Genomic DNA, 22,094 nt, shown 5'->3' with positions numbered 1-22,094 from the left:
CAGACTTGTAGGCAAGCCCGACAAACATCCTGGAAAAAATTTGTCTCTGGGATTACATCTTGCACTCCGATGACAAAAGTTTGGAATATGGTAAATAAAATAAAATGTAAAAATTCTAAAGCCACTGTAAAACATTTGAAAGACGGCAATGATTTATTAACATCTGAAAAGGATATTGCCAACAAGCTTGGTGAAACTTTTGCGAAATCTTCTTCTTGTAACAACTACAGGGAAGACTTTAAAAAAGTTAAAAAAACAAAAAGAAAAAATTAAATTTAACTTTAAATCAAAAAATGGTGAAAATTATAATAAACTATTTTCTCTTGAAGAACTTAAAACATCTCTGATGCCCATGATACAGCTTGTGGGCCTGATAATATTCACTACCAACTCTTAAAACACTTGCCAGATTCCTCACTAGAAGCTCTCTTGCAGCTCATGAATAACATCTGGGAATCTGGTGATTTACCATCAATCTGAAAGCTTGCAACCGTCGTGCCTATTCCAAAACCCAGTAAAGATTATACGGATTATATTAATTATCGACCAATTGCTCTTACCAGTTGTGTCTGTAAAACACTCAAACGGATGGTCAATGATCGCCTTGTTTGGTTCCTGGAATCAAATGGGCTATTAGCCAATATCCAGTGTGGATTCCGACAGGGCCGCAGTACTCTTGATCATCTTGTTCGATTCGAATCATATTGTCCGTAATGGTTTTGCGAAAAATGAACATGTGGTGTCGGTCTTTTTTCGACCTTGAGAAGGCCTATGATACTGCATGGAAATATGGTATTTTAAAAGATCTATTTGATATGGGGTTGAAAGGCAATATGCCAAATTTTATTTCTAATTTTCTCTCTAACAGACAATTTAATGTTAGAGTGAATTCGACCATGTCTGATCTCTATGATCAAGAGATGGGTGTCCCTCAGGGCAGTATTTTATCTGTTACACTATTTAGTCTTAAAATCAATAGCCTTGTTGAAGTTTTAAAAAGTAATATTGAAGGTTCATTGTACGTTGATGATTTTTTAATCGGATTTTTGTGACAAAAATGTCGGTTATTGATTTGGGGATGTACGGCGGGCGGTCGGGCGGCCGGGCGGCAATCAAATGTTGTCCGTGCATTAACTCATGAACCGTTCAACCAAAGCTTTTAAAATTTTAATATGTTATTACTGACAACTATACGAAGGTCAAGTTCAATAATGGCGATTTTGACTTTTACCGTTCAGGAGTTATGGTTCTTGAAAGGCGGCAATCAAATGTTGTCCGTGCATTAACTCATGAACCGTTCAACCAAAGCTTTTAAAATTTTAATATGTTATTACTGAAAACTATACGGAGGTCAAGTTCAATAATTGCGATTTTGACTTTTACCGTTCAGGAGTTATGGTTCTTGAAAGATTGAAAAATGGAGTTTTCAGTCGTGTCCGTGCATTTACTCATGAACTGTTCAACCAAAGCTTCCCAAATTTTAATATGTTGTTACTGATGACAGAATGGAGGTCAAGCTTAATAATGACGATTTTGACTTTTACCGTTCAGGAGTTATGGTTCTTGAAAGATTGAAAAATGGAGTTTCCAGTCGTGTCCGTGCATTTATGCATGAACTGTTCTACCAAAGCTTCCCAAAATTTAATATGCTGTTACTGATGACAAAATGGAGGTCAAGTTCAATAATGACGATTTTGACTCTTACCGTTCAGGAGTTATGGTTCTTGAAAGATTGAAAAATGGTGTTTCCCGTCGTGTCCGTGCATTTTCTCATGAACCATTCAACCAAAGCTTTTGAAATTTTAATATGTTGTTACTGATGACAAAATAGAGGTCAAGTTCCATAATGACGATTTTGACTTTTACTGTTCAGGAGTTATGGTTCTTGAAAGATCATAAAATAGCGTTTCCATTCACGTTGTTGCATTTACTCATGAACCATTCAATCTAAGCTTTTCAAATATTATTATTTCAAAATGTTGATACTGATGACAAAATAGAGGTCAAATTTGATATTGATGATTTTCACTTTCACCATTCATCAGTAATGATATCATCTGATATTGCCAGGACACAAATAAATGTAAATAAATCCGGTTTGCTGTCGTTGTGACAGCCTCTTGTTAATATGTTACAGAGGCAAAAATATGAATAACATAGAAAGACAATTACAATTATGTCTTGGAAGAATTGAAAAATGGGCCTCGGAAAATGGTTTTAAATTTTCCACTTCAAAAACTGTCGGGATGCATTTTTGTAACAAAAGGAAATTGCATCTTGATCCAGAACTCACTTTGTACGGCAACCCAATTAAAATGGTTGATGAAACTAAATTTCTTGGGTTAATTTTCGATAAAAAGTTAACCTTTCTACCCCATATCAAAATGTTAAAATCAAGATGTTTAAAAGCATTAGATATTTTAAAAGTTGTCGGCAGTACTGACTGGGGTGCTGATCGCAACATTTTACTTAATTTATATAGATCTCTAGTTAGATCTAAACTAGATTATGGCTCTATAGTGTATGGCTCTGCAAGGAAGTCCTACATACAGATTCTTGATGCTGTGCATCACCAGGGTTTGCGTCTCTGTCTTGGCACATTTAAAACCTCACCAGTTGAGAGTCTGTATGTAGAGGCTGATGAGCACTCACTCTCTAACAGACGTTTGAAGCTTGGACTTCAATATGCTGTCAAACTAAAAGCCTATTCAGGTAATCCTGCCTACAGCTGTGTTTTTAATCCGATTTATGAAGATATTTTTGCAAAACATGAAAATAAAATTCCTCCGTTAGGTATAAGTTTAAAACCACATTTAGCTTCTTTTGATTTAAAATCTGTTGCTCAAGTTAAAATTTGCAAATGTCCTCCATGGGAACTTCCCAAACCAAAAATGATATTTGATCTCCGTGAACACAATAAAAATAAAACAAATCCTCTTTTAATTCAGCAACACTATGCTGAAATTAAAGCCAATTATCCAGATTTTTCAACTGTCTATACTGATGGATCAAAAGATGGCGACAGAGTTGCATCTGCTGCTGTCTTCAGGGACAGAGCTGCAACTCTCCGTTTGTCATCTGATGCATCCATCTTTACTGCTGAAGCAGAAGCAATAATTTTGGCTTTGAAATTTATTGCTTTTTCAGATAAATCCAAATTTATTATATGTTCTGATTCACTTTCATGCTTACAAGCTATACAAAATACTAAAATTAAAAACCCAACAATTCTCCAAATTTTATATGTAATGAGGAATTTAAAAAAATTTCTGAAAGAAATAATATTTCAATGGGTTCCGAGTCATGTTGGAATCCTTGGAAACACAGCTGTAGACCTTGAGCAAAGCATGCCCTGGGTGACCCTTTATCTAACTGTGATATACCATATACTGATTTTAAATCTAATATTAGAGAATATGTTTTTAATATTTTAAAAAATGAATAGAGTAAAAAAAATGATAATAAATTACATGAAATTAAACCTTATATAGGTAAACCTTTTAATAATTTTATGTGCAGAAAAGATCAGTGTATTATTTCTAGATGTCGTATTGGTCATACTAGAATAACACACAAGTATCTCTTAAAAAAGGAAGATGAACCACAATGTGTACCTTGCAACTGCAAGTATACTATTAAACATGTTTTAATTAATTGTATTGACTTTGCTGATATTCGTAAGAAGCATTTCAATGTCAATAATATGTATGATTTATTTAATAATGTTCCATTTACAAATATTGTTGCATTTTTAAAAGAAATTGGAATTTATTATAGAATATAAAAATGTTATTATACATACCCGTAGCCAGGGGGGTTCGGGGGGTTCGTCCGAACCCCCCCTTGAAAACAAATAAGCACTGTTAAAGTCAATGTTCTGTTCGAATTGTGACTGTTAAAGTCGAGTTTGTGAGTCCAACCAACCCCTCCTTAAAAATTCCTGGCTACGGGCCTGTTATATTAAAGTCGTTTTTAATTTTTATCACGTTATTTTACTCATATTGATTTTTATTTGTAAATAATCAATTTGCTTTAGTCTAGAATTTTAGTATATTGAAGGACTTTTTGTCTTATTTTAAAAATATGCTTTAAATTGTAAAAATATTCGAATAAGCTCTCGCCCCGATATAGCCTTTTTGTGCTAATGCGGCGTAAAGCAACCAACAATCAATCAATCAATTGTATAAACACTATACAAATATCATATTTAGAAACAATTCTAAAATACATGAAATAACCATAATTGTATCATTTGGCTTTCTAGGGGGCTTATAATAACTCATTACAACTTACAATGAAAATAATTAAGATAACATAACTCAAATACACTACCTACCTGGTACTCATTAATTGCCTTACTTAAGCACCTGTGGTAGAGCTTGGACAGGTGAAATTTATTAAAACCTGTGGTAGAACCCAACAGGTAAAAATTCTTGAAACCTGTGGTAGAACCCAGACAGGTGAAAAATGAAAAAAAAAACTGTGGTAGAACTTATGTTGTACTGTCCCAAGTTAGGAGAGGGTTGGGATCCCGCTAACATGTTTAACCCGCCACAATCTGTATATAAGTGCCTGTCCCAAGTCAAGAGCCTGTGATTCAGTGGTTGTCGTTGATGTGTTACATATATGTTTTTCGTTCATTTTTTGTACATAAATTAGGCTGTTAGTTTTCTTGTTTGAATTGTTTTACATTTGTCATTTCGGGGCCTTTTATAGCTGACTATGCGGTATGGGCTTTGCTCATTGTTGGAACCATACGGGGACCTATAATTATTAATTTCTGTGTCATTTGGTCTCTTGTGGAGAGTTGTCTCATTGGCAATCATACCACATCTTCTTTTTATATAGACAGGTAAAAAACATTCAAACCTGTGGTAGACAGGTGAGCATTAAAAACAAACCTGTATAAGAACCTGTGGTAGATCCCAGACAGGTGTTTTTTAAATGAGAATTCCTGTGTTTGATCCCACCAGGTACAAATAACTAACTTAATTATGACACTTAAATTAAAAAATACCTAAATTATTCATAAGATGTATTAATAAATTGGGGAAAAATAATACAAACAAAATAAAAAAAGACAACATAATGTTATGAGTAGCCCCTTTTAAAAATAGATAAAAATTGAATAATGAGAAATTTTAGGTGAAGTTGGGGATAGTGGTTGGGCTGAATTAATTTTCCTTGAATAAAAATTGACTGTTTACAGTGCAATGCTCAACAAACACCTGACCCCCTTATCAAAATTATATACAGATGCTTCTCTTATGACACCCATGCTGTGATTATGGTGTTTCCTATCTATGACCTATAACTCATATAGATCTCAATTTCCTTATTAAACCATGCTGACATTTTACAGTAAATAAAGATAAACTCAGAGAAAGGGTTGACCACAGGAGTTTGTAAAAATATGTATTAACTATAATTTAATTATTAAATTCCCATGTAATGTAGGTTCTTGGAATTTTGTCTTCATAAAAATATATAATCAACATTTTTGTGATGAACTTTTCTGGTAATATGAACATTTTCTCTATCTGTTTTTTTTCAACACATGTCACTACAAAAATGGAGTTAACCTTTTTTGTTTTCTATATGTTTATTATTAGCTAAACACTAATGTTTCAAGGGGTTATAGAGATCAACATTGTTTTAATGATGATTTATTTTATAGTTAAAGGAATATTCAAGTCTCTGAATAAGCCACAGAAGACAGCTGTGTTAAAGGTAATTGTTTATTATTATTACCTGTATTATGTAGCTGGAATTTGTGATTATGGCAATTTTGATTTAGATATGTTTAATAAAATGATATGATTTATAAAAGCAATTACTGGTAAGTTTTATCTGGTTTGAAGTGGTTATGTTTTTTAAAGGGCACTAGCTGTCAAATTCATTTTCACCGATTTGACTGAAATTCTAATATTTGTTCTCCCTAATATATATCAGAATATCTTGTGTATTTTAGTCTAGACACCATCAAATTAACTATTGAGATGACCTACAAATACTTCCAATGGTAAAATAACCTCATACTATTGGAATTTTTTTAGGTCTGTTTGATTTCATGTTAAAGGTTAAAAAATAACTGTTGGATCGAATCAATCAACTAAATGGTTCACCTTAATGTTTCACTTTCAAAGTTGACATTCTTTTCCTTTTAATGTCCGAACACAACTTATGCATGCATAACTAATCCCGGGGCCCTAATCCCTAGCTAATGGGTTTAATTAAAGGTCACAGGAATACTGTTATAAAGAGGTCAAATTATTCATTTGCAAGTGAATAATTCATCAGCAATATTTCTTGGCTTATTTTGACAAAATTTAACCAAATAAACTGCTAATTTGAATGATTTTTTCATTATTTTACGTGTTTAATGATTGAACCAAACATAATAACATTTTTATATTTATACGCCCGTTTATGGGACGTATTATGGTATACAGTTGTCCCTCTGTGCGTTCTTCTTCAACATGTGGGACATTAACTAAAAATTACTTAAACCAATTTGCATAAAACTTTGGGGAATTGTTTATATCTATTGAGTGGGAGGATTTTATTTTTAGCTCACCTGGCCCGAATGAAACCCTCTTGTGACGAGTTCTTCAGATATGCTAGTGTAATAATAATCTAATGCATGTATCATGTATAACAAAACATGTATAAGGAATTGTACATAATTTATCAAATTCTCAAATAAATATCTCTGGTTGGCAACCACTGTTCTGCATGTAATTGCTGCTTTAGAAACCTATTTTTAAATGTGGAGAAATGCTCTCTTCAGTTGGACTACATGTACCTGCACTGAATTTATTTTGCTTTTGGACTGTAGTCCCCATAAAATAAAATTTAATACATTGGTATGCAAAACAAGTATTATGAGTACAGAATAAGATGAAAACTCAAACAGTGTTGAAAATAAATAATAGGGTTGATGCCTATGCAAGATGCATACAATTATATAATCCTTACATTTTTTTTTTTATTGTCTCCCATATTTACTCTCTCTTTCATGTGCATGCAATGTCTGTTCAGTGTTCAATGGAGTTGTGCTGTATTTTATATTATTATTATTTCATTGTTATAACAAAAACTTTTGTAATCATTGTATGAAATTTAAAACCCGCTAGGGTCGATCATAATTTTTATTCTTATTCTTTTACATTTGTAATAACAATGTAAAACATGAACTTAACAAAAAAAAAAAAATAATAACTCTATTAGGGGTTTTTGTTGTTTGTCAACAGAAAATGACAGCCCCCTATATGGGTAAATCTAAGGGTTTGCTTTGATTAAATACGTATGTTTGTCAACTTTTTGAACTCAATATATGGTCATAAATCTTAACAAGTTCGTGCTTGTGTCAATTTCTTTAATCCAGTCATGTTTTATTGTAAAAACGTTTTCCATGATTCTTGCACTTATGATATCATTCACAGTCCAAATTTCTTGACAAAGAGTCCACAGTTTTCTTATGACAGAAATTTGTGACATACTACGCTGGATTTGCATTCTTGGACATTGCGTACTCGGAACCCAAAGCCTCCAAAACATACAACTATATTAAGTAGCAACTTAAATGTTCTTCATCAACTAATAGAAGTTCCTGAGAATGTTTCTTGCACAAATGTTTGAATGTCAACGCATATTTACGTTTCCTACTTCAAGTTTGTAAACTCTAGAAGTTGCCATGTTTTCTCCTCCATTCTGAAGAGAGTTCAAGTGCTACCATTGGTCAAGAATGATGAATTAGGATTTTTTTACTTAAAGAAGGTAAAACAAAAGGTTTTCTAGAAAAATAGGTATTTTCAAACTAGAAAAAACAGTCATTTTAGAAAAAGGCTGTTGTCATCTTGAAAAATGATTAAAAAAAATTTGGCCAGCAGTTTTTTCTTAAAAAGTGTATAATAATGATGCTTCATGCTAATTTTCATGCTCAATTTTTCATAATTTGCACAATTCCTTTGATTTTGCTTGCTAATATCTTCCCCTTTAAGAACAAAAAAAAAAACAAAGTTTTTTAGTTTATTGCCCTTGGATAGATAATTATAATATATGTACAACGCGAGGGATATTGGATTTTTGGTGGGGTCCATTTGCTTGAACTAATACACATTATTGTTTATAGTCCAGTTTAAGCCTCCTGCCTTGTGCAGGATTTTTTCACTGTGTTGAAGACCCATTGGTGGCCTTCTGCTGTTTTCTGGTCTTTGGTTAGGTTGTTGTCTCTTTGACATATTCCCAGTTTCCATTCTCTATTCTATATTGCTTAATATATGGCAAATGCCTTTTCTGCTGCCTTTCAAGCTCTGATTGATATTTAATGCAAAGCCATTTGTGAATATTTTTTTATATTCTAGGTGTTAATGAGCAAAGATTATGTTTTGATTAAAGGCTATCCTGGCACAGGTAAGGCTATTATAAGGTAATCAATGATATATATACATGTAAACAATAATAGTATTCTATTTAGACAATTGCAAATCAGTGGTTCCGATATTTATTGGATCTGGTGCAATATTAGCCACATTTGTTGTAAATGATCATGGCATTATTTAGTGCTACGCCTTTTATATATCGTCGCTGGGCTTCCAAAATGTTGTAAATTACAAATTTTTCAAGAAAAAAATATCTCACAAACAGGCTTTGAAAATTTTGACAAAATGCATGCTTCCAAAATGTTGTATGTAAACTTGAACATTTTTGTGAATAGCAGTGAAATAAAAACTTTGACATTTCTGGATTATCCGAGAACTTAAATTATTCTCACAGAAATAAAGAAATGTATAATTATTTTATTCCCAAAGCCATTATACAACAATGTTCAAGTTTTCATACAACATTTTGTAAGAAAACTTTACAAACAAATGACATTGGCAATTTTGTAATATGTCTTATTTCAAACAGTTTGATTGGTCTAACTGTATGCTATTTTGTAATACCAAAGATTTCCTCCCGCCCAGACCATTGGTGTCAAAAAATATTTATACAACATTTTGGAAGCCCAGCGAGGATATATTCTATTGATAGCTACATTGATAGTGATTGTCCAGTTACACACTTTACATATCCTCTAGATATTCAGATATCAATATTTTCCCATAAAACTATATGACAGTCTGTCTGAGTGTCTCCAAATTAAATGTCCTGTTTTACCCTTTTATTTAATTTTGCTTTTAATCTTATCAAGTTTTGTCTCATATCTTGAACACTGCTATAGATGGAGAAAATCTGATGGAGCAAAAATGTTCATAATAATGAGATATACCTCTTGTCCCTTCACATAAACTGTCCAGGGACGCTTCCAGAATATATGAAAGAGGGGACCTGGAATATAATGTTTAGCTTAAAACATAAAATAATAGTGAAATGCACTAATGTAAAGGTTCCAGACTTGGAGCATGTATATTTTATAGTTAAAGTGTCAGGGTTTGATATTTTATGCCTTATTTATTATGCCCCTTTTATGGGCATTATGTTTTCTGGTCTGTTCTTCTGTCTGTTCGTTAGTCCTTTCGTTCGTCCGTCTGTCCCGCATCAGGTTTTTGGTCGAGGTAGATTTTGATGAAGTTGAAGTCCAATCAACTTGAAACTTAGTACACATATTCCCTATGATATAATCTTTCTAATATTAATGCCAAATTAGAGTCCACTGAACATAGAAAATGATAGGGAGGATGGGGCATCCGTGTACTAGGGACACATTCTTGTTTATGCTGAATTCTCTCCATTAATTGTCTATGATATATTGAAATGATTGGATGGATCTTAACACCAATTGACCAATAATGAGAAATTTCAACTTCTAGGGTATAAGGGGTTACTTTACATTTCAATAGTCCTAGTTGAGGATTTCATGAACTGGAGGTTCCGGTACCCTTGTATGGGGAAGGTCAGAAGTTCCTGGATTTCAACAATTTAGCATCAAATTATGAAGTATTATAAGAGACTCCATGATAGACAAATTGTTGAAAATAGTCTGCCTTTGGATCATTCAAATTATGTATTGATTAACATGTGGATATCAAATCTTTGGAAGAAGTTGTAAATTCAGTGAAAGGTTTATATGAAACGGGCATGAAGAATGAAAAATAAATCTTGAACGATAGCTTTTTCTTAACTTTTATATATACCCATTTTGTTAAAATATTCTTTTTCACTGTTTTTGGTCTTTTGGAAAATGTTTTTTGTGCTGTGTTTAAACCCCTTTACCAAGAAATTTGCTTTGTATTCACACATATAAAAATTGCGGTTTTTATCCAGGCCAAAATAAAAAGATTGTATGTTTGCCCAAACGCGACCGACCCAAAATAAACCGGCCGACTCAAATTCTTTTTTTGACGTTTTTTAGAAGAATTTTTTTTTTTGGGTTCCTTTTCGTGTCCGCTCCGTCATTGTATAAAACTTAATATTTGTCGTCTTTGCGTTTGAAAGTAACTGTGAATAAGATTAAAAGAAAGCGCATAAGAGACGCAGTTAATCGATCTTCGATATTCTCTGTTTTTATCTTCTGATTTAACGAACGTAAAGAAGTGAAACATGTGAAGTGGCACAGTTTTTTTTACGCTGTAGTTGTCTGTACTACCAAACCCTTACCTATATGCTCAATGTTAATTTCATCGTGTAATCGAATATCTGATAAGAATATTCAGATAGATTTGTTAAAAACCATGTGCAATCCGGCGAATATTTCAATTCAATGTTACTCTGACAGGAATGTTGCTGTTTGGGAGAATTTGATTAAACTATAATTGCTCACAGAATCAGAAATATACTCTTTCTGAATAATTTAGTGCAATATAAATCCCTTTTGAAAAGAAAAATCTGGCTTTTGTCAGAAATATTTTTTTCACATGTGCAAAAGTAAACACATGTTATGGTTGGATTTTTATACAAATTTGCGAGGAAGCCTCTAGAATCATGACCTAAAAATGAATAGTCTTCAGAAAACGTTAACTTTATGCAATTATATTTTATCAATAATGATTATTTTCAAAAACTTAAACTTGATTATTGAAAGAAATAAAATTATAACAAATACGTTTTTAGTTTGGAGATTCTACAGAACATGTTTTGATCTATTTATAGCCAAATTAGTTTACCTGTGTGATAATGTAAAATATAAATTTGTTTTCAAAACATAAAAAGACAGAAACTATGGATGGTAGATAATAATTCATATAAAATATTTTAGGACATTTAATCTATTTTAAAAGATGTAGGATTTAAAAACTGCAAACAAATTAAATCATTACATAGTCAGCTGATATTTTTTTTTACACAAACTTGTTGATGTAACTGTTGAAAATCACTTCATAAATCCACCAGCCCTTTCACACATTTAGCAAATGTAAAGGTTATAAACATCTCAGGATACAAATCATAAAGTAGACTAATTTATTTATAGAGGTTTTAAATTCATGGCTTTTGGTTGACTCTACAAAGGTTTGACGAAAAAAAAAGATGTACTGTTTTAAGATCTTTTAATATTTTCATGCAAATTCTGAAAAAAAAAGAATTTGCCTACCTACCTACCCACTCCCAGTCATCATGGGTCGGGTTTGGGCAAACTGAAATAATTTCAATTGTGGCCCCAATGCAATCATAGGTTTGAATGTTGTTTTCAATTTAGTAGATATAAAAAGATGTGGTATAAGTGCCAATTAGACAACTCTCTATCCAAGTCACAATTTATAAAATTAAACCATTATATATATAGGTCAAAGTACGGTCTTCAACACAGAGCCTTGGCTCACACTGAACAGCAAGCTATAAAGGGCCCCAAAAATTACTAGGGTAAAACCATTCATATGGGAAAACCAACGGTCTAATCTATTTAAAAAACAAGAAGCGAGAAATACTTAAGAACCACATCAACAAACTACAACAACTGAACATCAGATTTTTGACTTAGGACAGGTGCAAACAATTGCAGAGGGTTTAAACATTTTAATGGTACCAAACATTCACTCTTATCTGAAACAATAGTGTAACATTGTATTTATAATACCCCGTTCTAGATAGTCAAATCTGACCCCTTCCAATGCAAGGCGAACAAAAATGAACCCCATTTTAGACATTAGCTGAAATTGCAACCCCAATTGTGGGAATATACCCTGTATCATATAAATAGTGAGTACGGCCATGTGGAAGTGTCGCACAAAACAACCATTTCATGTACAGATCACCTAAACCTTTTTGGTTGTTTAAAAAAGGTGTCCAAGTCACCCAATCGAATGGGGGAATTAGTATAAAAAGAAATCAGAGTATGTGTTTAATTAATGAATATGATAAATTGCCATATTCAATACAAAATAGCAGATTACGATAGTTTTTTTGTTGTTTTTTTTGTTTGGAAAAGGGGGAGGGGGCATACACCAATTACGCCCTTACCTGGACCTGCCCCTGGTGTCAGAAGATTTCTGACAGGAGGTACCATCTTTTGGTATGTATAAAACTCACCCATGCATAGTACACACACCCCTTTTCACCCTTGAAACTTAAGGATAAAGTTTCATCTCATGCTTTACACGCAGGGACTCACTAAAATATGTCCATTGAAAATTATAAAAAAAATTGGACAAATTTAACTGTCCTGTTTGATTAAGGGGGGATAATGAAAACATTGTTGCAGAATAAGTAACTTGGCAAACAATGATTGATTTTTAGCTCACCTGGCCCAAAAGGCCAAGTGAGCTTTTCTCATCACTTAGCGTTAGACGTCATCATCTGTTAGCTTTTACAAAAATCTTTTCCTCTGAAACTACTGGGCAAAATGAAACCAAACTTGGCCTAAATCATCCTTAGGGTATTTAGTTTGAAAAATTATCTGATGACACGGCCAATCAACCAAGATGGCAATCATGGCTTTAAATAGAACATGGGGTGATATACAGTTTTTGGCCTTTAGCTCTGAAACTAAAGCTTTTAGAGCAAATCTGACAAGGGGTAAAAATGTTCACCAGGTATCTACTATGATATTTTCTGAGGCATCAACTGGTTGCTGGCTGTAAATTTGTTATTGGCAGTTTTTATGCCCCATTTATGGGCATTATGTTTTCTGGTCTGTGCGTCCGTTCGTCAGTTTGTTCTTCTGTCCCGCTTTAGGTTCAAGTTTTTGGTTGAGGTAGTTTTTTGACGAAGTTGAAGTCCAATCAAATTGAAACTTAGTAAAAATGTTCCTTATGATATGATCTTTATAATTTTAATGCCAAATTAGAGTTTTAATCCAACTTTCACAATCCACTGAACATAGAAAATAATAGTGCGAATGGGGCAACTGTATACTAGGGACACATTCTTGTTGGTTATTATCTCGAATATTATAATAGCTAGAGATCAACTGTAAACTGCAAAACTGTACAGCAAAGTAAGATCTCCAAATATTAGTAATCATGACCAAAATGGTCAATTGACCCCATAAAGTGCTTTTACTTTATAGCCAAATTTTATCTTTTTCTTATATGATTTCAAAAACCCAAGTAGAGTCAGATGAGCGATACAGGCTCTTAAGAGCCTCTAGTTAGATGGTTAGGTTCCATGAGCGATACAGGCTCTTAAGAGCCTCTAGTTAGATGGTTAGGTTCCATTGCTCCTATGTGTAACACTGGACTTATTTTATTGAAATAAATCTCTGTATTACTGATGAATTATTACAGCAAGGATTTTGATATAACAAACATTTAATAAATTTTATCTTTACAAGGACATCATTCGTATATATAAATCAACATGCAGACATCTTATACGTTCAGGTATTTCACATCCAATTATTTATGGTAATACTTTTTACAAAGCACAAAAATGAAGGTATTCACATCAAAAGCTAACCAAACCTTTAAACAGACTTATTGAGAAAGGATATTGTTAAGATACTGTTGTCAGGTCATTAAGGATGGCATATTTTGGTATTTATATTGAATCACTCATAGGGTCTTTGCATTAGAAATAAACACATTTATTCTAAAAACCGTTGTTGGCATGATACAGGTTCTCATATATTTTGTGATGGTACAATACTAAACCTCTAACAGGAGGATTGTGCTTGATTTTCATATGATAAAGACATAATCTTTCAATCAGATTAATTGAGGTCTTGAGCTGGCATGTCAGTAACTGCCAGAAGTTAGTTGTTAATTTATGTATCATTGTCATTATATCCCCGCTTTAAAAAAGTAGGGGTATACTGTTTTACCTCTGTCTGTCCATTTTCCTTACATTTTTCTCAGGAACTACTATACAAGGATTTCTGAAATTTGATTTCAGGGTTTAAGTCAGCTATACTGTGTGTTGGTTTTCAGATACAATTCACTCAACAACTTCCTGTTTACCGAAAACTTGTATAATTTTACGCAGGATAGCCAAGTGGAAAATTTTTGTCACATTTTTGTCAGGAACTAAAATACAAGGATTTCTGATATTTGGTTTCAGTGTTTATATTAGTGAGCTATACCATGTGATATGTTTTCAGATTCATCACTCATCAACCTCCTGTTTACTGAACACTTGTATAATTTTACTCAGGATAGCCAAGTTGAAAATTTTCGTCACATTTTTCTCAGGAATACAATACAAGGATTTCTAAATTTTGGTTTCAGGGTTTATATAAGTCAGCTATACCGTTTGATCTGTTTTCAGGTTCAAAAGTAAACAACTTGATGTTTACCGAAATATTTCTGCAGGGGTATCATTAGTGATTCACAGTTTCACTTGTTTCACTTGGTTTCTTTTGTTACATATTCTGACATCGGACTCAGACTTCTTTTATACAGAGTTTTACAGTGCATATTACTGTGTGTTTTATTCTACATTGGCTGGAGGTAAAGGGGAGGGTTGAGATTGCACAAAATCATATTTTTGGTTTTTAGTCAGATCCTGTCTTTTATTGGACCACAGATGAATTATCACGTTGTGATTGGTTAAATGCCGTCACGTGGTGACCCCCTATGAGATCGTATGGGGTTAGTAAGTTTCATATGGGGTTCATGACGTGTTTCATTGTTTATTTTTCAACAAAACGCCGCAGAAAAAGTCCAGCGTCCGATAAATTCGTTATACGGTTAACTACTGACCCCCTACGGATCCATAGAGTATGAATAAAATTCATAGGGGACTCGGCCTCCAGCCTCATCCCCAATGGATTTTACTCACCCTCTATGGATCCGTATGGGGTCAGTAGCGAACCATATAACTTATATTAGGCTGTGTTAAGCAGCTTAATAATCACCCCTTCCCCCTTGTATCCCCTGTTTCACCAAACACCCATGTTTTCCTTTGAAAGGGGTCATTCCAAAACCAAACAGACTGACTCATACTGTTTACTGGTTATGTTGTAATATTATATTCTCAAGTTTCCCAGGATGCTGTACGGGACAGGTCACATGTCTACACATCAATTCAGTTGTGAAGAATTGAGGCAAATACATTTTAAGTTTCCTTTCAGTAAAGTTTCATATTTCAAGATTATTTTTATTCTTGGTTTCATATATTTTTGTTCAAAATGCTTTTTACACAGCTGCCAAACAAATTTGGGGGTTGTATAATGCTACCAATTGTCATCGTCATCCCAAGGGCAGGAAAATAACTAAAGTTTAGGTGGATCTCTTTGAAATTTAAGCAAAAGGTTCACTACCACAAAAAGAAGGTTTGGATTGTTTTTGGGCCATCTGTTCAGGGTTGAACCTCTATGGTTGTATCTAGCTGCTCTTGGCCAAGCAGTTTGTTTCAGTTTTTAACCAGCAAAGATATAAAAAAGAAGATATGGTATGATATTGCCAATTAGACAATTCTCCACAGAGACAAAATGACACAGAAATTAACAACTATAGGTCACAGTACAGCCTTCAACAATGAGTAAAACCTTGGACAACAGCTTATTGAACCCGTGTGAATTTTTTTATTAGTAGGTGAGGGATTCAGGCTTCTTAGGAGCCTCTTGTTTCTTAACCATGTATAGCAATTGTCTTCTTTTATACTGTTGTGAAATATACATGATTATTACAGGTAAAACAGCAACAATAGTAGCTGTAGCTAGAGTACTGAATCTGCTAGGCCTGTCTGTCCTGTTGACTAGTTACACTCACTCAGCTGTAGATAATATTCTGCTTAAACTTATGAAGGTAATTTATATTAAAATAGACCGGTAACCAAACTTGGTCACAATCATCACTAGAGTATCTAGATTAAAAATTGTGTCTGATAACCCTGCCTGCCAACCAAGATGGCCAAGATTGCCAAAAATACATTTGGCTATTATCTCTGAACCTAAAGAATTTAAAGGAAATCTTACGTGAGCTAAAAATGTTTATCAGGTTGAGATCTATCTGCCCTGCATTTTCAGATGAATCGAACAACCGGTTGTTGGGTTGCTGCCCCTGTATTAGTAATTTTAATGTAATTTTGCAGTTTTTGGTTACTATATTGAATATTATTATAGATAGAGAATACGGTAAACAGCAATAATGTTGAACAAAGTAAGATCTACAAATAAGTCAACATGACCAAATGATCAATTGACCGCTTAAGGAATTATTGCCCTTTATAGTATTTTTAACATTTTTTCGATACTTTTGTAATATTTTACAAAAATCTTCTCTTTTGAAACTACTGAGCCATTAACCCATACTTGGCTGCAATCATTATTTGCTTGTTTACTTCTGTCCAAGTTTAGTAGAAATCAAGGATTGTTTTAAAAAAGTTATTATAATTTCAAAAACCTAAACCACAGAGTGAATATTTGTGGACAACGCTGAAGATAATATAATATTTTGTTTGTTATAAGATAGTATCCAGAAGTAAATTTTGTAAAAAAAAAACCTGTTTATCCAAATTTTATTTTTAAATGAACTTAGTTTTTCTGCTAGTTAACATTACATTCACTCTGAGGTTAAAGTTTATAAAATTTTAATAACTGTTTTAAAATATTCTGGATTTCTAATAAACTTGGACAGAAGCTTGTTTATGATCATTAGATAGTATTTTTGGAAAATGACGCTATCAGCGGCATGTTACTGATACCATTGACCAGAACTTACGGAAGTTGATTATTTTTTCTGCCTTCCGCACTCGGTTTCATATTTACTATTTTACATACTAACTGGAATCTGCTTGTATTACGCTACACTCGAACAAAATGTTGTAGTCGGACGGGAACCAGTTTACATACTTTTCTTTTATTTACAAAAAAAAAACTTATTTGGAGCTATCCCTTTGTTATATTTTTCATATTTATTTGAGCTTCAACTTTTATGCACATGTCTTACAATTGTAAACAATCGGTATGCATAAATAGATCCGTTTTGTTATGGTATTGGACTTTTTACACTCCAATGATCAGCAATTGCTAGAAAAAATATTTCTCATAAATAATGTCAGCTTTTCTTGCCATTTCAACTTTACAATCATTAAAAAAGTAATAATCGGAATCATCTTGATACTGGTCTTTATCCAGATTTACGAAGTTTTTAATTTTTCGGAAATTAGTAATACGGTTATTGTAACCCACATGGTGCGTATGAATCTTTGTTTACAAAGTTACAGCAGCAGAGTCTGTAACTGTATCTGTATGAAATGTGAATAAATTGTCAATACCGATACTGGCTTTAATACTAAGGTTTGAGAGAGCGCAGCCGATTTATTGACGGGGCGCGGGAACAGATTTGAAGCTCACTACGATTGATGCGTGCACTACAGGGTCTTCTACAGTTGATTCCACGTGATCACTGTCTTACAAAGAACGAGTTTGAATATTGCACGGTGTTTTACTTGGTTCTCTTCGGACATGCTTTTTTTGAGGAATTTGTCTGGTACCAGCGGGAATCAGCCCCTCAACTACTTTTAACATAAATATTATTTTCTGGCTTCAACACCTTGTTTGTCTTGTCTGGAGATCTTGTAGTTCCAGTTTGGCAAGCATTTTGGAGATGTATCCGTCCTCTCTTGATTAGTAATCTCTGGTGATAAATTTTGCCGCCTGGCGTTGTATCCTTTCAAGCTTGTTTATTTTTTATACCGTGCAGGGGTCCCATACTATGGCTCAATTTTAAATTATAAGATCCATTCCTAAAGGTCTAGACCATAGTTCTAATCTGACAGATATTTCAATAACTGGAATGCCACCAAGGTTGAGTATATGGTGACCCACGATAACAGCATTATCTCTATTGAAATTGTGTTTAATACCATGATGGTTCAATATCATTAACTTAAATGGAGACAGACATTTGACCTGAAAGAAGGTGTGGGAGTGCAAAATCAAAAACTAACTGACTATGATATATGATTAAAGAATGAATAGCAATTATATGGGTCAAGGGAGTTGTTATAGAATAACAATATGGCAGAGAAGTGGTTTCAAGTTTCATATAGACATGAAATAAAATTCAAAGGAGTATCCCTATTGTCTAATCTTCAAGGTGAAATAGAACTAGTAAAACAATATTATACTATTGTCTAAATCTACAGTAATAGAATTTGCTTCAAGTTACAGAAATAACTAGGTCACTAGTAACTCATTTGATAAGTATATGGGGTATTAGAGCTTGCTTACAACAGGCTCTTTATAATCATTTGGCTTGAAAAAGATTCTTAAGTAGTCTGTATTCTTGATTTAGAAAAATGTAATTGCAAAAAAAAATCACATTACTTAGAATACTTTAGACCATTCAGGTACATGTAGTCTTTATTTATATGTACAAAAGAACAGCCAGTAGTCACTGGATATTGTAGATCATTTAGGTAGTCTTGACCTATTTATTTGTACTAAAAACAGCCAGTAGTCATGGGATACTGTAGATCATTCAGGTAGTCTTGACCTATTTATTTGTACAAAAAAAAAACAGCCAGTTGTCATCTTCACTTCACTTTACACACACACACATATACTAATATCAATTATATGCTAACGAGACATGTTGCAATGTTAAACTAATGACTGTATGTGAAAATCAAGACTTGCATAAAAAATATCCCAAGATTAGAGACAGTGGCATCATTTTTCCTCAGAGCTTTCAGCTCTTTGATTAATAATTTTCTCCCCTTTTTTGTTGACCTTGCAACTAACAGCAAAAGTAAGCGAGACACTGGGTTACTTCTGAACCCTTACACATTTTTTATATTGATTACACCGTTGGTTTCCCTTTTGAATAGTTTTACACTAGTAATTTTTGGGGCCCTTAATATCCTGCTGTTCAATGTGAGGCAAGGCTCCTTGTTGAAGACTGTACTTTGACCTATAATGGTTTTACTTTTATAAATTGTGACCTGGATGGAGTGTTGTCTCATTGGCACTCATACTACATCTTCTTATATCTATGTAATGATTCCTTTTGTTTGTGTAAAAGATCTATATATAGCTAGCGAAGGTTCTTTATTTATAATTGATAATTGATAAACATTCACATAAAAAATTATCACATTCTGTTAAAAGTGAAATAGTATTGGTATTTATTAATAATTTTTTTTCACTACAAAATAGTCTTCAGTTTCACTTTCAGATCTACAAAATATTTTGTTGAAATACACAATACCATGCGGTGCCCTGCCTTTATAAGGGCTGTGTCAAAAACATATATAATTTCCAGTATTTTTGACTTCTTCAGCATAATATAGAGTTCCTAAGACTTGGGAAGACCAGTAAGATACACCCACAGATACAGAGATTTTCAGCTGATCTACTGACAAAGAATCTTCAAACTGTTGGTGATCTCAGACAATTCTACAGTCAACAGGTAGTTTGCACATTAGAAACCATTGCAGTCTTATTGCTCCTTGATGATCAAATTTATTATGCCTCATTTATGGGCATTGTATTTTTGTCCATCTGATGAGTTAAGCCTTTTTCAACTGATTTTTATAGTTCGTTCTTATGTTGTACTGTGATACCACTGTCCCAGGTAAGGGGGAGGGTTGGGATCCCGCTAACATGTTTAACCCCACCACATAATTTATGCATGTGCCTGTCCCAAGTCAGGAGCCTGTAATTCAGTGGTTGTTGTTTGTTTATGTGTTACATATTTGTTTTTCATTCATTTTTTTTACATAAATAAGGCTGTTTGTTTTCTCGTTTGAATTGTTTTACATTGTCTTATCAGGGCCTTTTATAGCTGACTATGCGGGATGGGCTTTGCTCATTGTTGAAGGCCGTACGGTGACCTATAGTTGTTAATGTTTGTGTCATTTTGGTCTTTTGTAGATAGTTGTCTCATTGGCATATCACATCTTCTTTTTAATATTATGATTTCTGGTCTCTGCGTCCGTTCGTCCGTCCAGCTTCAGGTTAAAGTTTTTGGTCGAGGTAGTTTTTGATGAAGTTGAAGTCCAATCAACTTGAAACTTACCATTTATCTTGTAACTTTGAGTAACAAAAAAGATCAGGAAGACAACATTTACAAAGTCTACTCCTTATTTGAGTTAGATAGATAGATACTCTACATAACAAAGATGATCAGGAAGACAACATTTACAAAGTCTACTCCTTATTTGAGTTAGATAGATAGATACTCTACATAACAAAAAAGATCAGGAAGACAACATTTACAAAGTCTACTCCTTATTTGAGTTAGATAGATAGATACTCTACATAACAAAGATGATCAGCAAGAAAAGGTCTACAAATAAGTAAATTTTGCCAAAATGATTAGTAGACTTTTAAATAGCTGTATTTTGCATCCTCTATTGATCTTTGATGCTCTTAAACTTGGTTCTTTTGTTGGCCTTCTTAAATTTTTTGGATTCCAGCGTCACTAATGAGTCTTTTGTAGACAAAACGTGAGTCTGGCGTAAATAAAAAAATTAATCCTTGTATCTATGATGATTTCATTTATATTATTTACCCTCAATTGAAAATTAATTTACTTCTAATATTTAAAAAAAATAATTTAAAGATTGAGAGAAACTACTTTCAGAAAAAAATATCAGTAAAACACGATAAACATTTTTTTATCATGAATTTTATTCTATAAAAATGAAAAGATGTGGTATGAACCATAAACCAAATTCTTAGAAGTTAACAACTATAGGTCACCATACAGCCTTCAACAATATGAAAATCCCATACAACATAGTTTTAAATTTAAAATGTTTTGAAATAGCAAATAAAATTAAAAAAAATGAAACGAAAACTATTAAATGGCCTGATTAATGAACAAAACAATTAACGAAAAACTAATATGATATACAACAACAAATGACAACCACTCAATTTACTTGTATATATTGGGATGCAGTCATCAATGTTATGGTTGTCCTAAAATAGAATGACAAAAGATACATGTTTCCACTTAAAAAATGAACACTGCCTTCTGACATGTCTTTTTCTACTTCATTTTTTGTAGAGAATAGTGGCGACTAGTTGTTTGGGTACAAACCATCCAGTGTTTACACAGAAAAAGTTTGATGTATGTATAGTAGATGAAGCATCCCAAGTTTTACTACCAGCATGTCTTGGCCCACTGTTTTGTGCTGACAAATTTGTTCTTGTTGGAGATCCTAAACAGTTGCCACCTGTAATGCAGAGTAGAGAGGCTAGGTAATGTTCTAGTAGCCCTTTGGCTACATCTTTAGCAATTGTTGCCACTTAAAAGGGAATGACAACATATTGCAATATAAATATAAAGAAACACTGTTTTTGTCTTTCATTGCAGGCAGGATACCAGACATAGAGACTCAGGGACAGTGTCAAAGGCGTAAACTATTTATATTAACCTTTATATATCAGAAAGAAAAAGACCTGGATGGTTCATATTTTGTATACAGATGCTGTATGTTAAAAAGTTTCCGTCTGTCATATGTCAATTGTCCCTTACCTCATTTTCATGGTTCAGTGACTTCTTTGAAATAACAGTTTGTTTGTTAAGTGAAATACTCACTTATTAAGAGTTATAGGATAAGTATATTTGATATGTGGTACTTTGAATTGTCTACATATCTGTCGTGTAGGGTTCACCTGACTGGCAAGTTTTATCTGACCTTGATGTGGTTCATTGTACAATGTTTAGGTTTTGTGTTTTGGTCTAGATATTATAGACAAAATATTGTGGACACCTACCACACTGATCCTGACTAGACTTCCTGTAAACAATTCATTTATG

General features: G+C 33.1%; 1 protein-coding gene across 3 annotated transcripts in view; it reads left to right on the top strand.

Annotated features, from left to right (window-relative positions):
• Positions 1-22,094, top strand: part of LOC139529102 (DNA replication ATP-dependent helicase/nuclease DNA2-like) — a 233,316-nt gene that overhangs the window by 159,630 nt on the left and 51,592 nt on the right. For all 3 annotated transcript variants that reach the window (XM_071325376.1, XM_071325377.1, XM_071325378.1), the window contains 5 exons: positions 5,678-5,730; positions 8,367-8,415; positions 16,009-16,124; positions 19,605-19,733; positions 21,339-21,532. In XM_071325376.1, coding sequence (XP_071181477.1) covers positions 5,678-5,730; positions 8,367-8,415; positions 16,009-16,124; positions 19,605-19,733; positions 21,339-21,532 — 541 coding nt within the window. The remainder of the gene's footprint in view (positions 1-5,677; positions 5,731-8,366; positions 8,416-16,008; positions 16,125-19,604; positions 19,734-21,338; positions 21,533-22,094) is intronic.

This window comes from Mytilus edulis, chromosome 6, assembly GCF_963676685.1.
Source record: "Mytilus edulis chromosome 6, xbMytEdul2.2, whole genome shotgun sequence".
NCBI lineage: Eukaryota > Metazoa > Mollusca > Bivalvia > Mytilida > Mytilidae > Mytilus > Mytilus edulis.
This window is presented reverse-complemented; position numbering and strand designations above follow the sequence as displayed.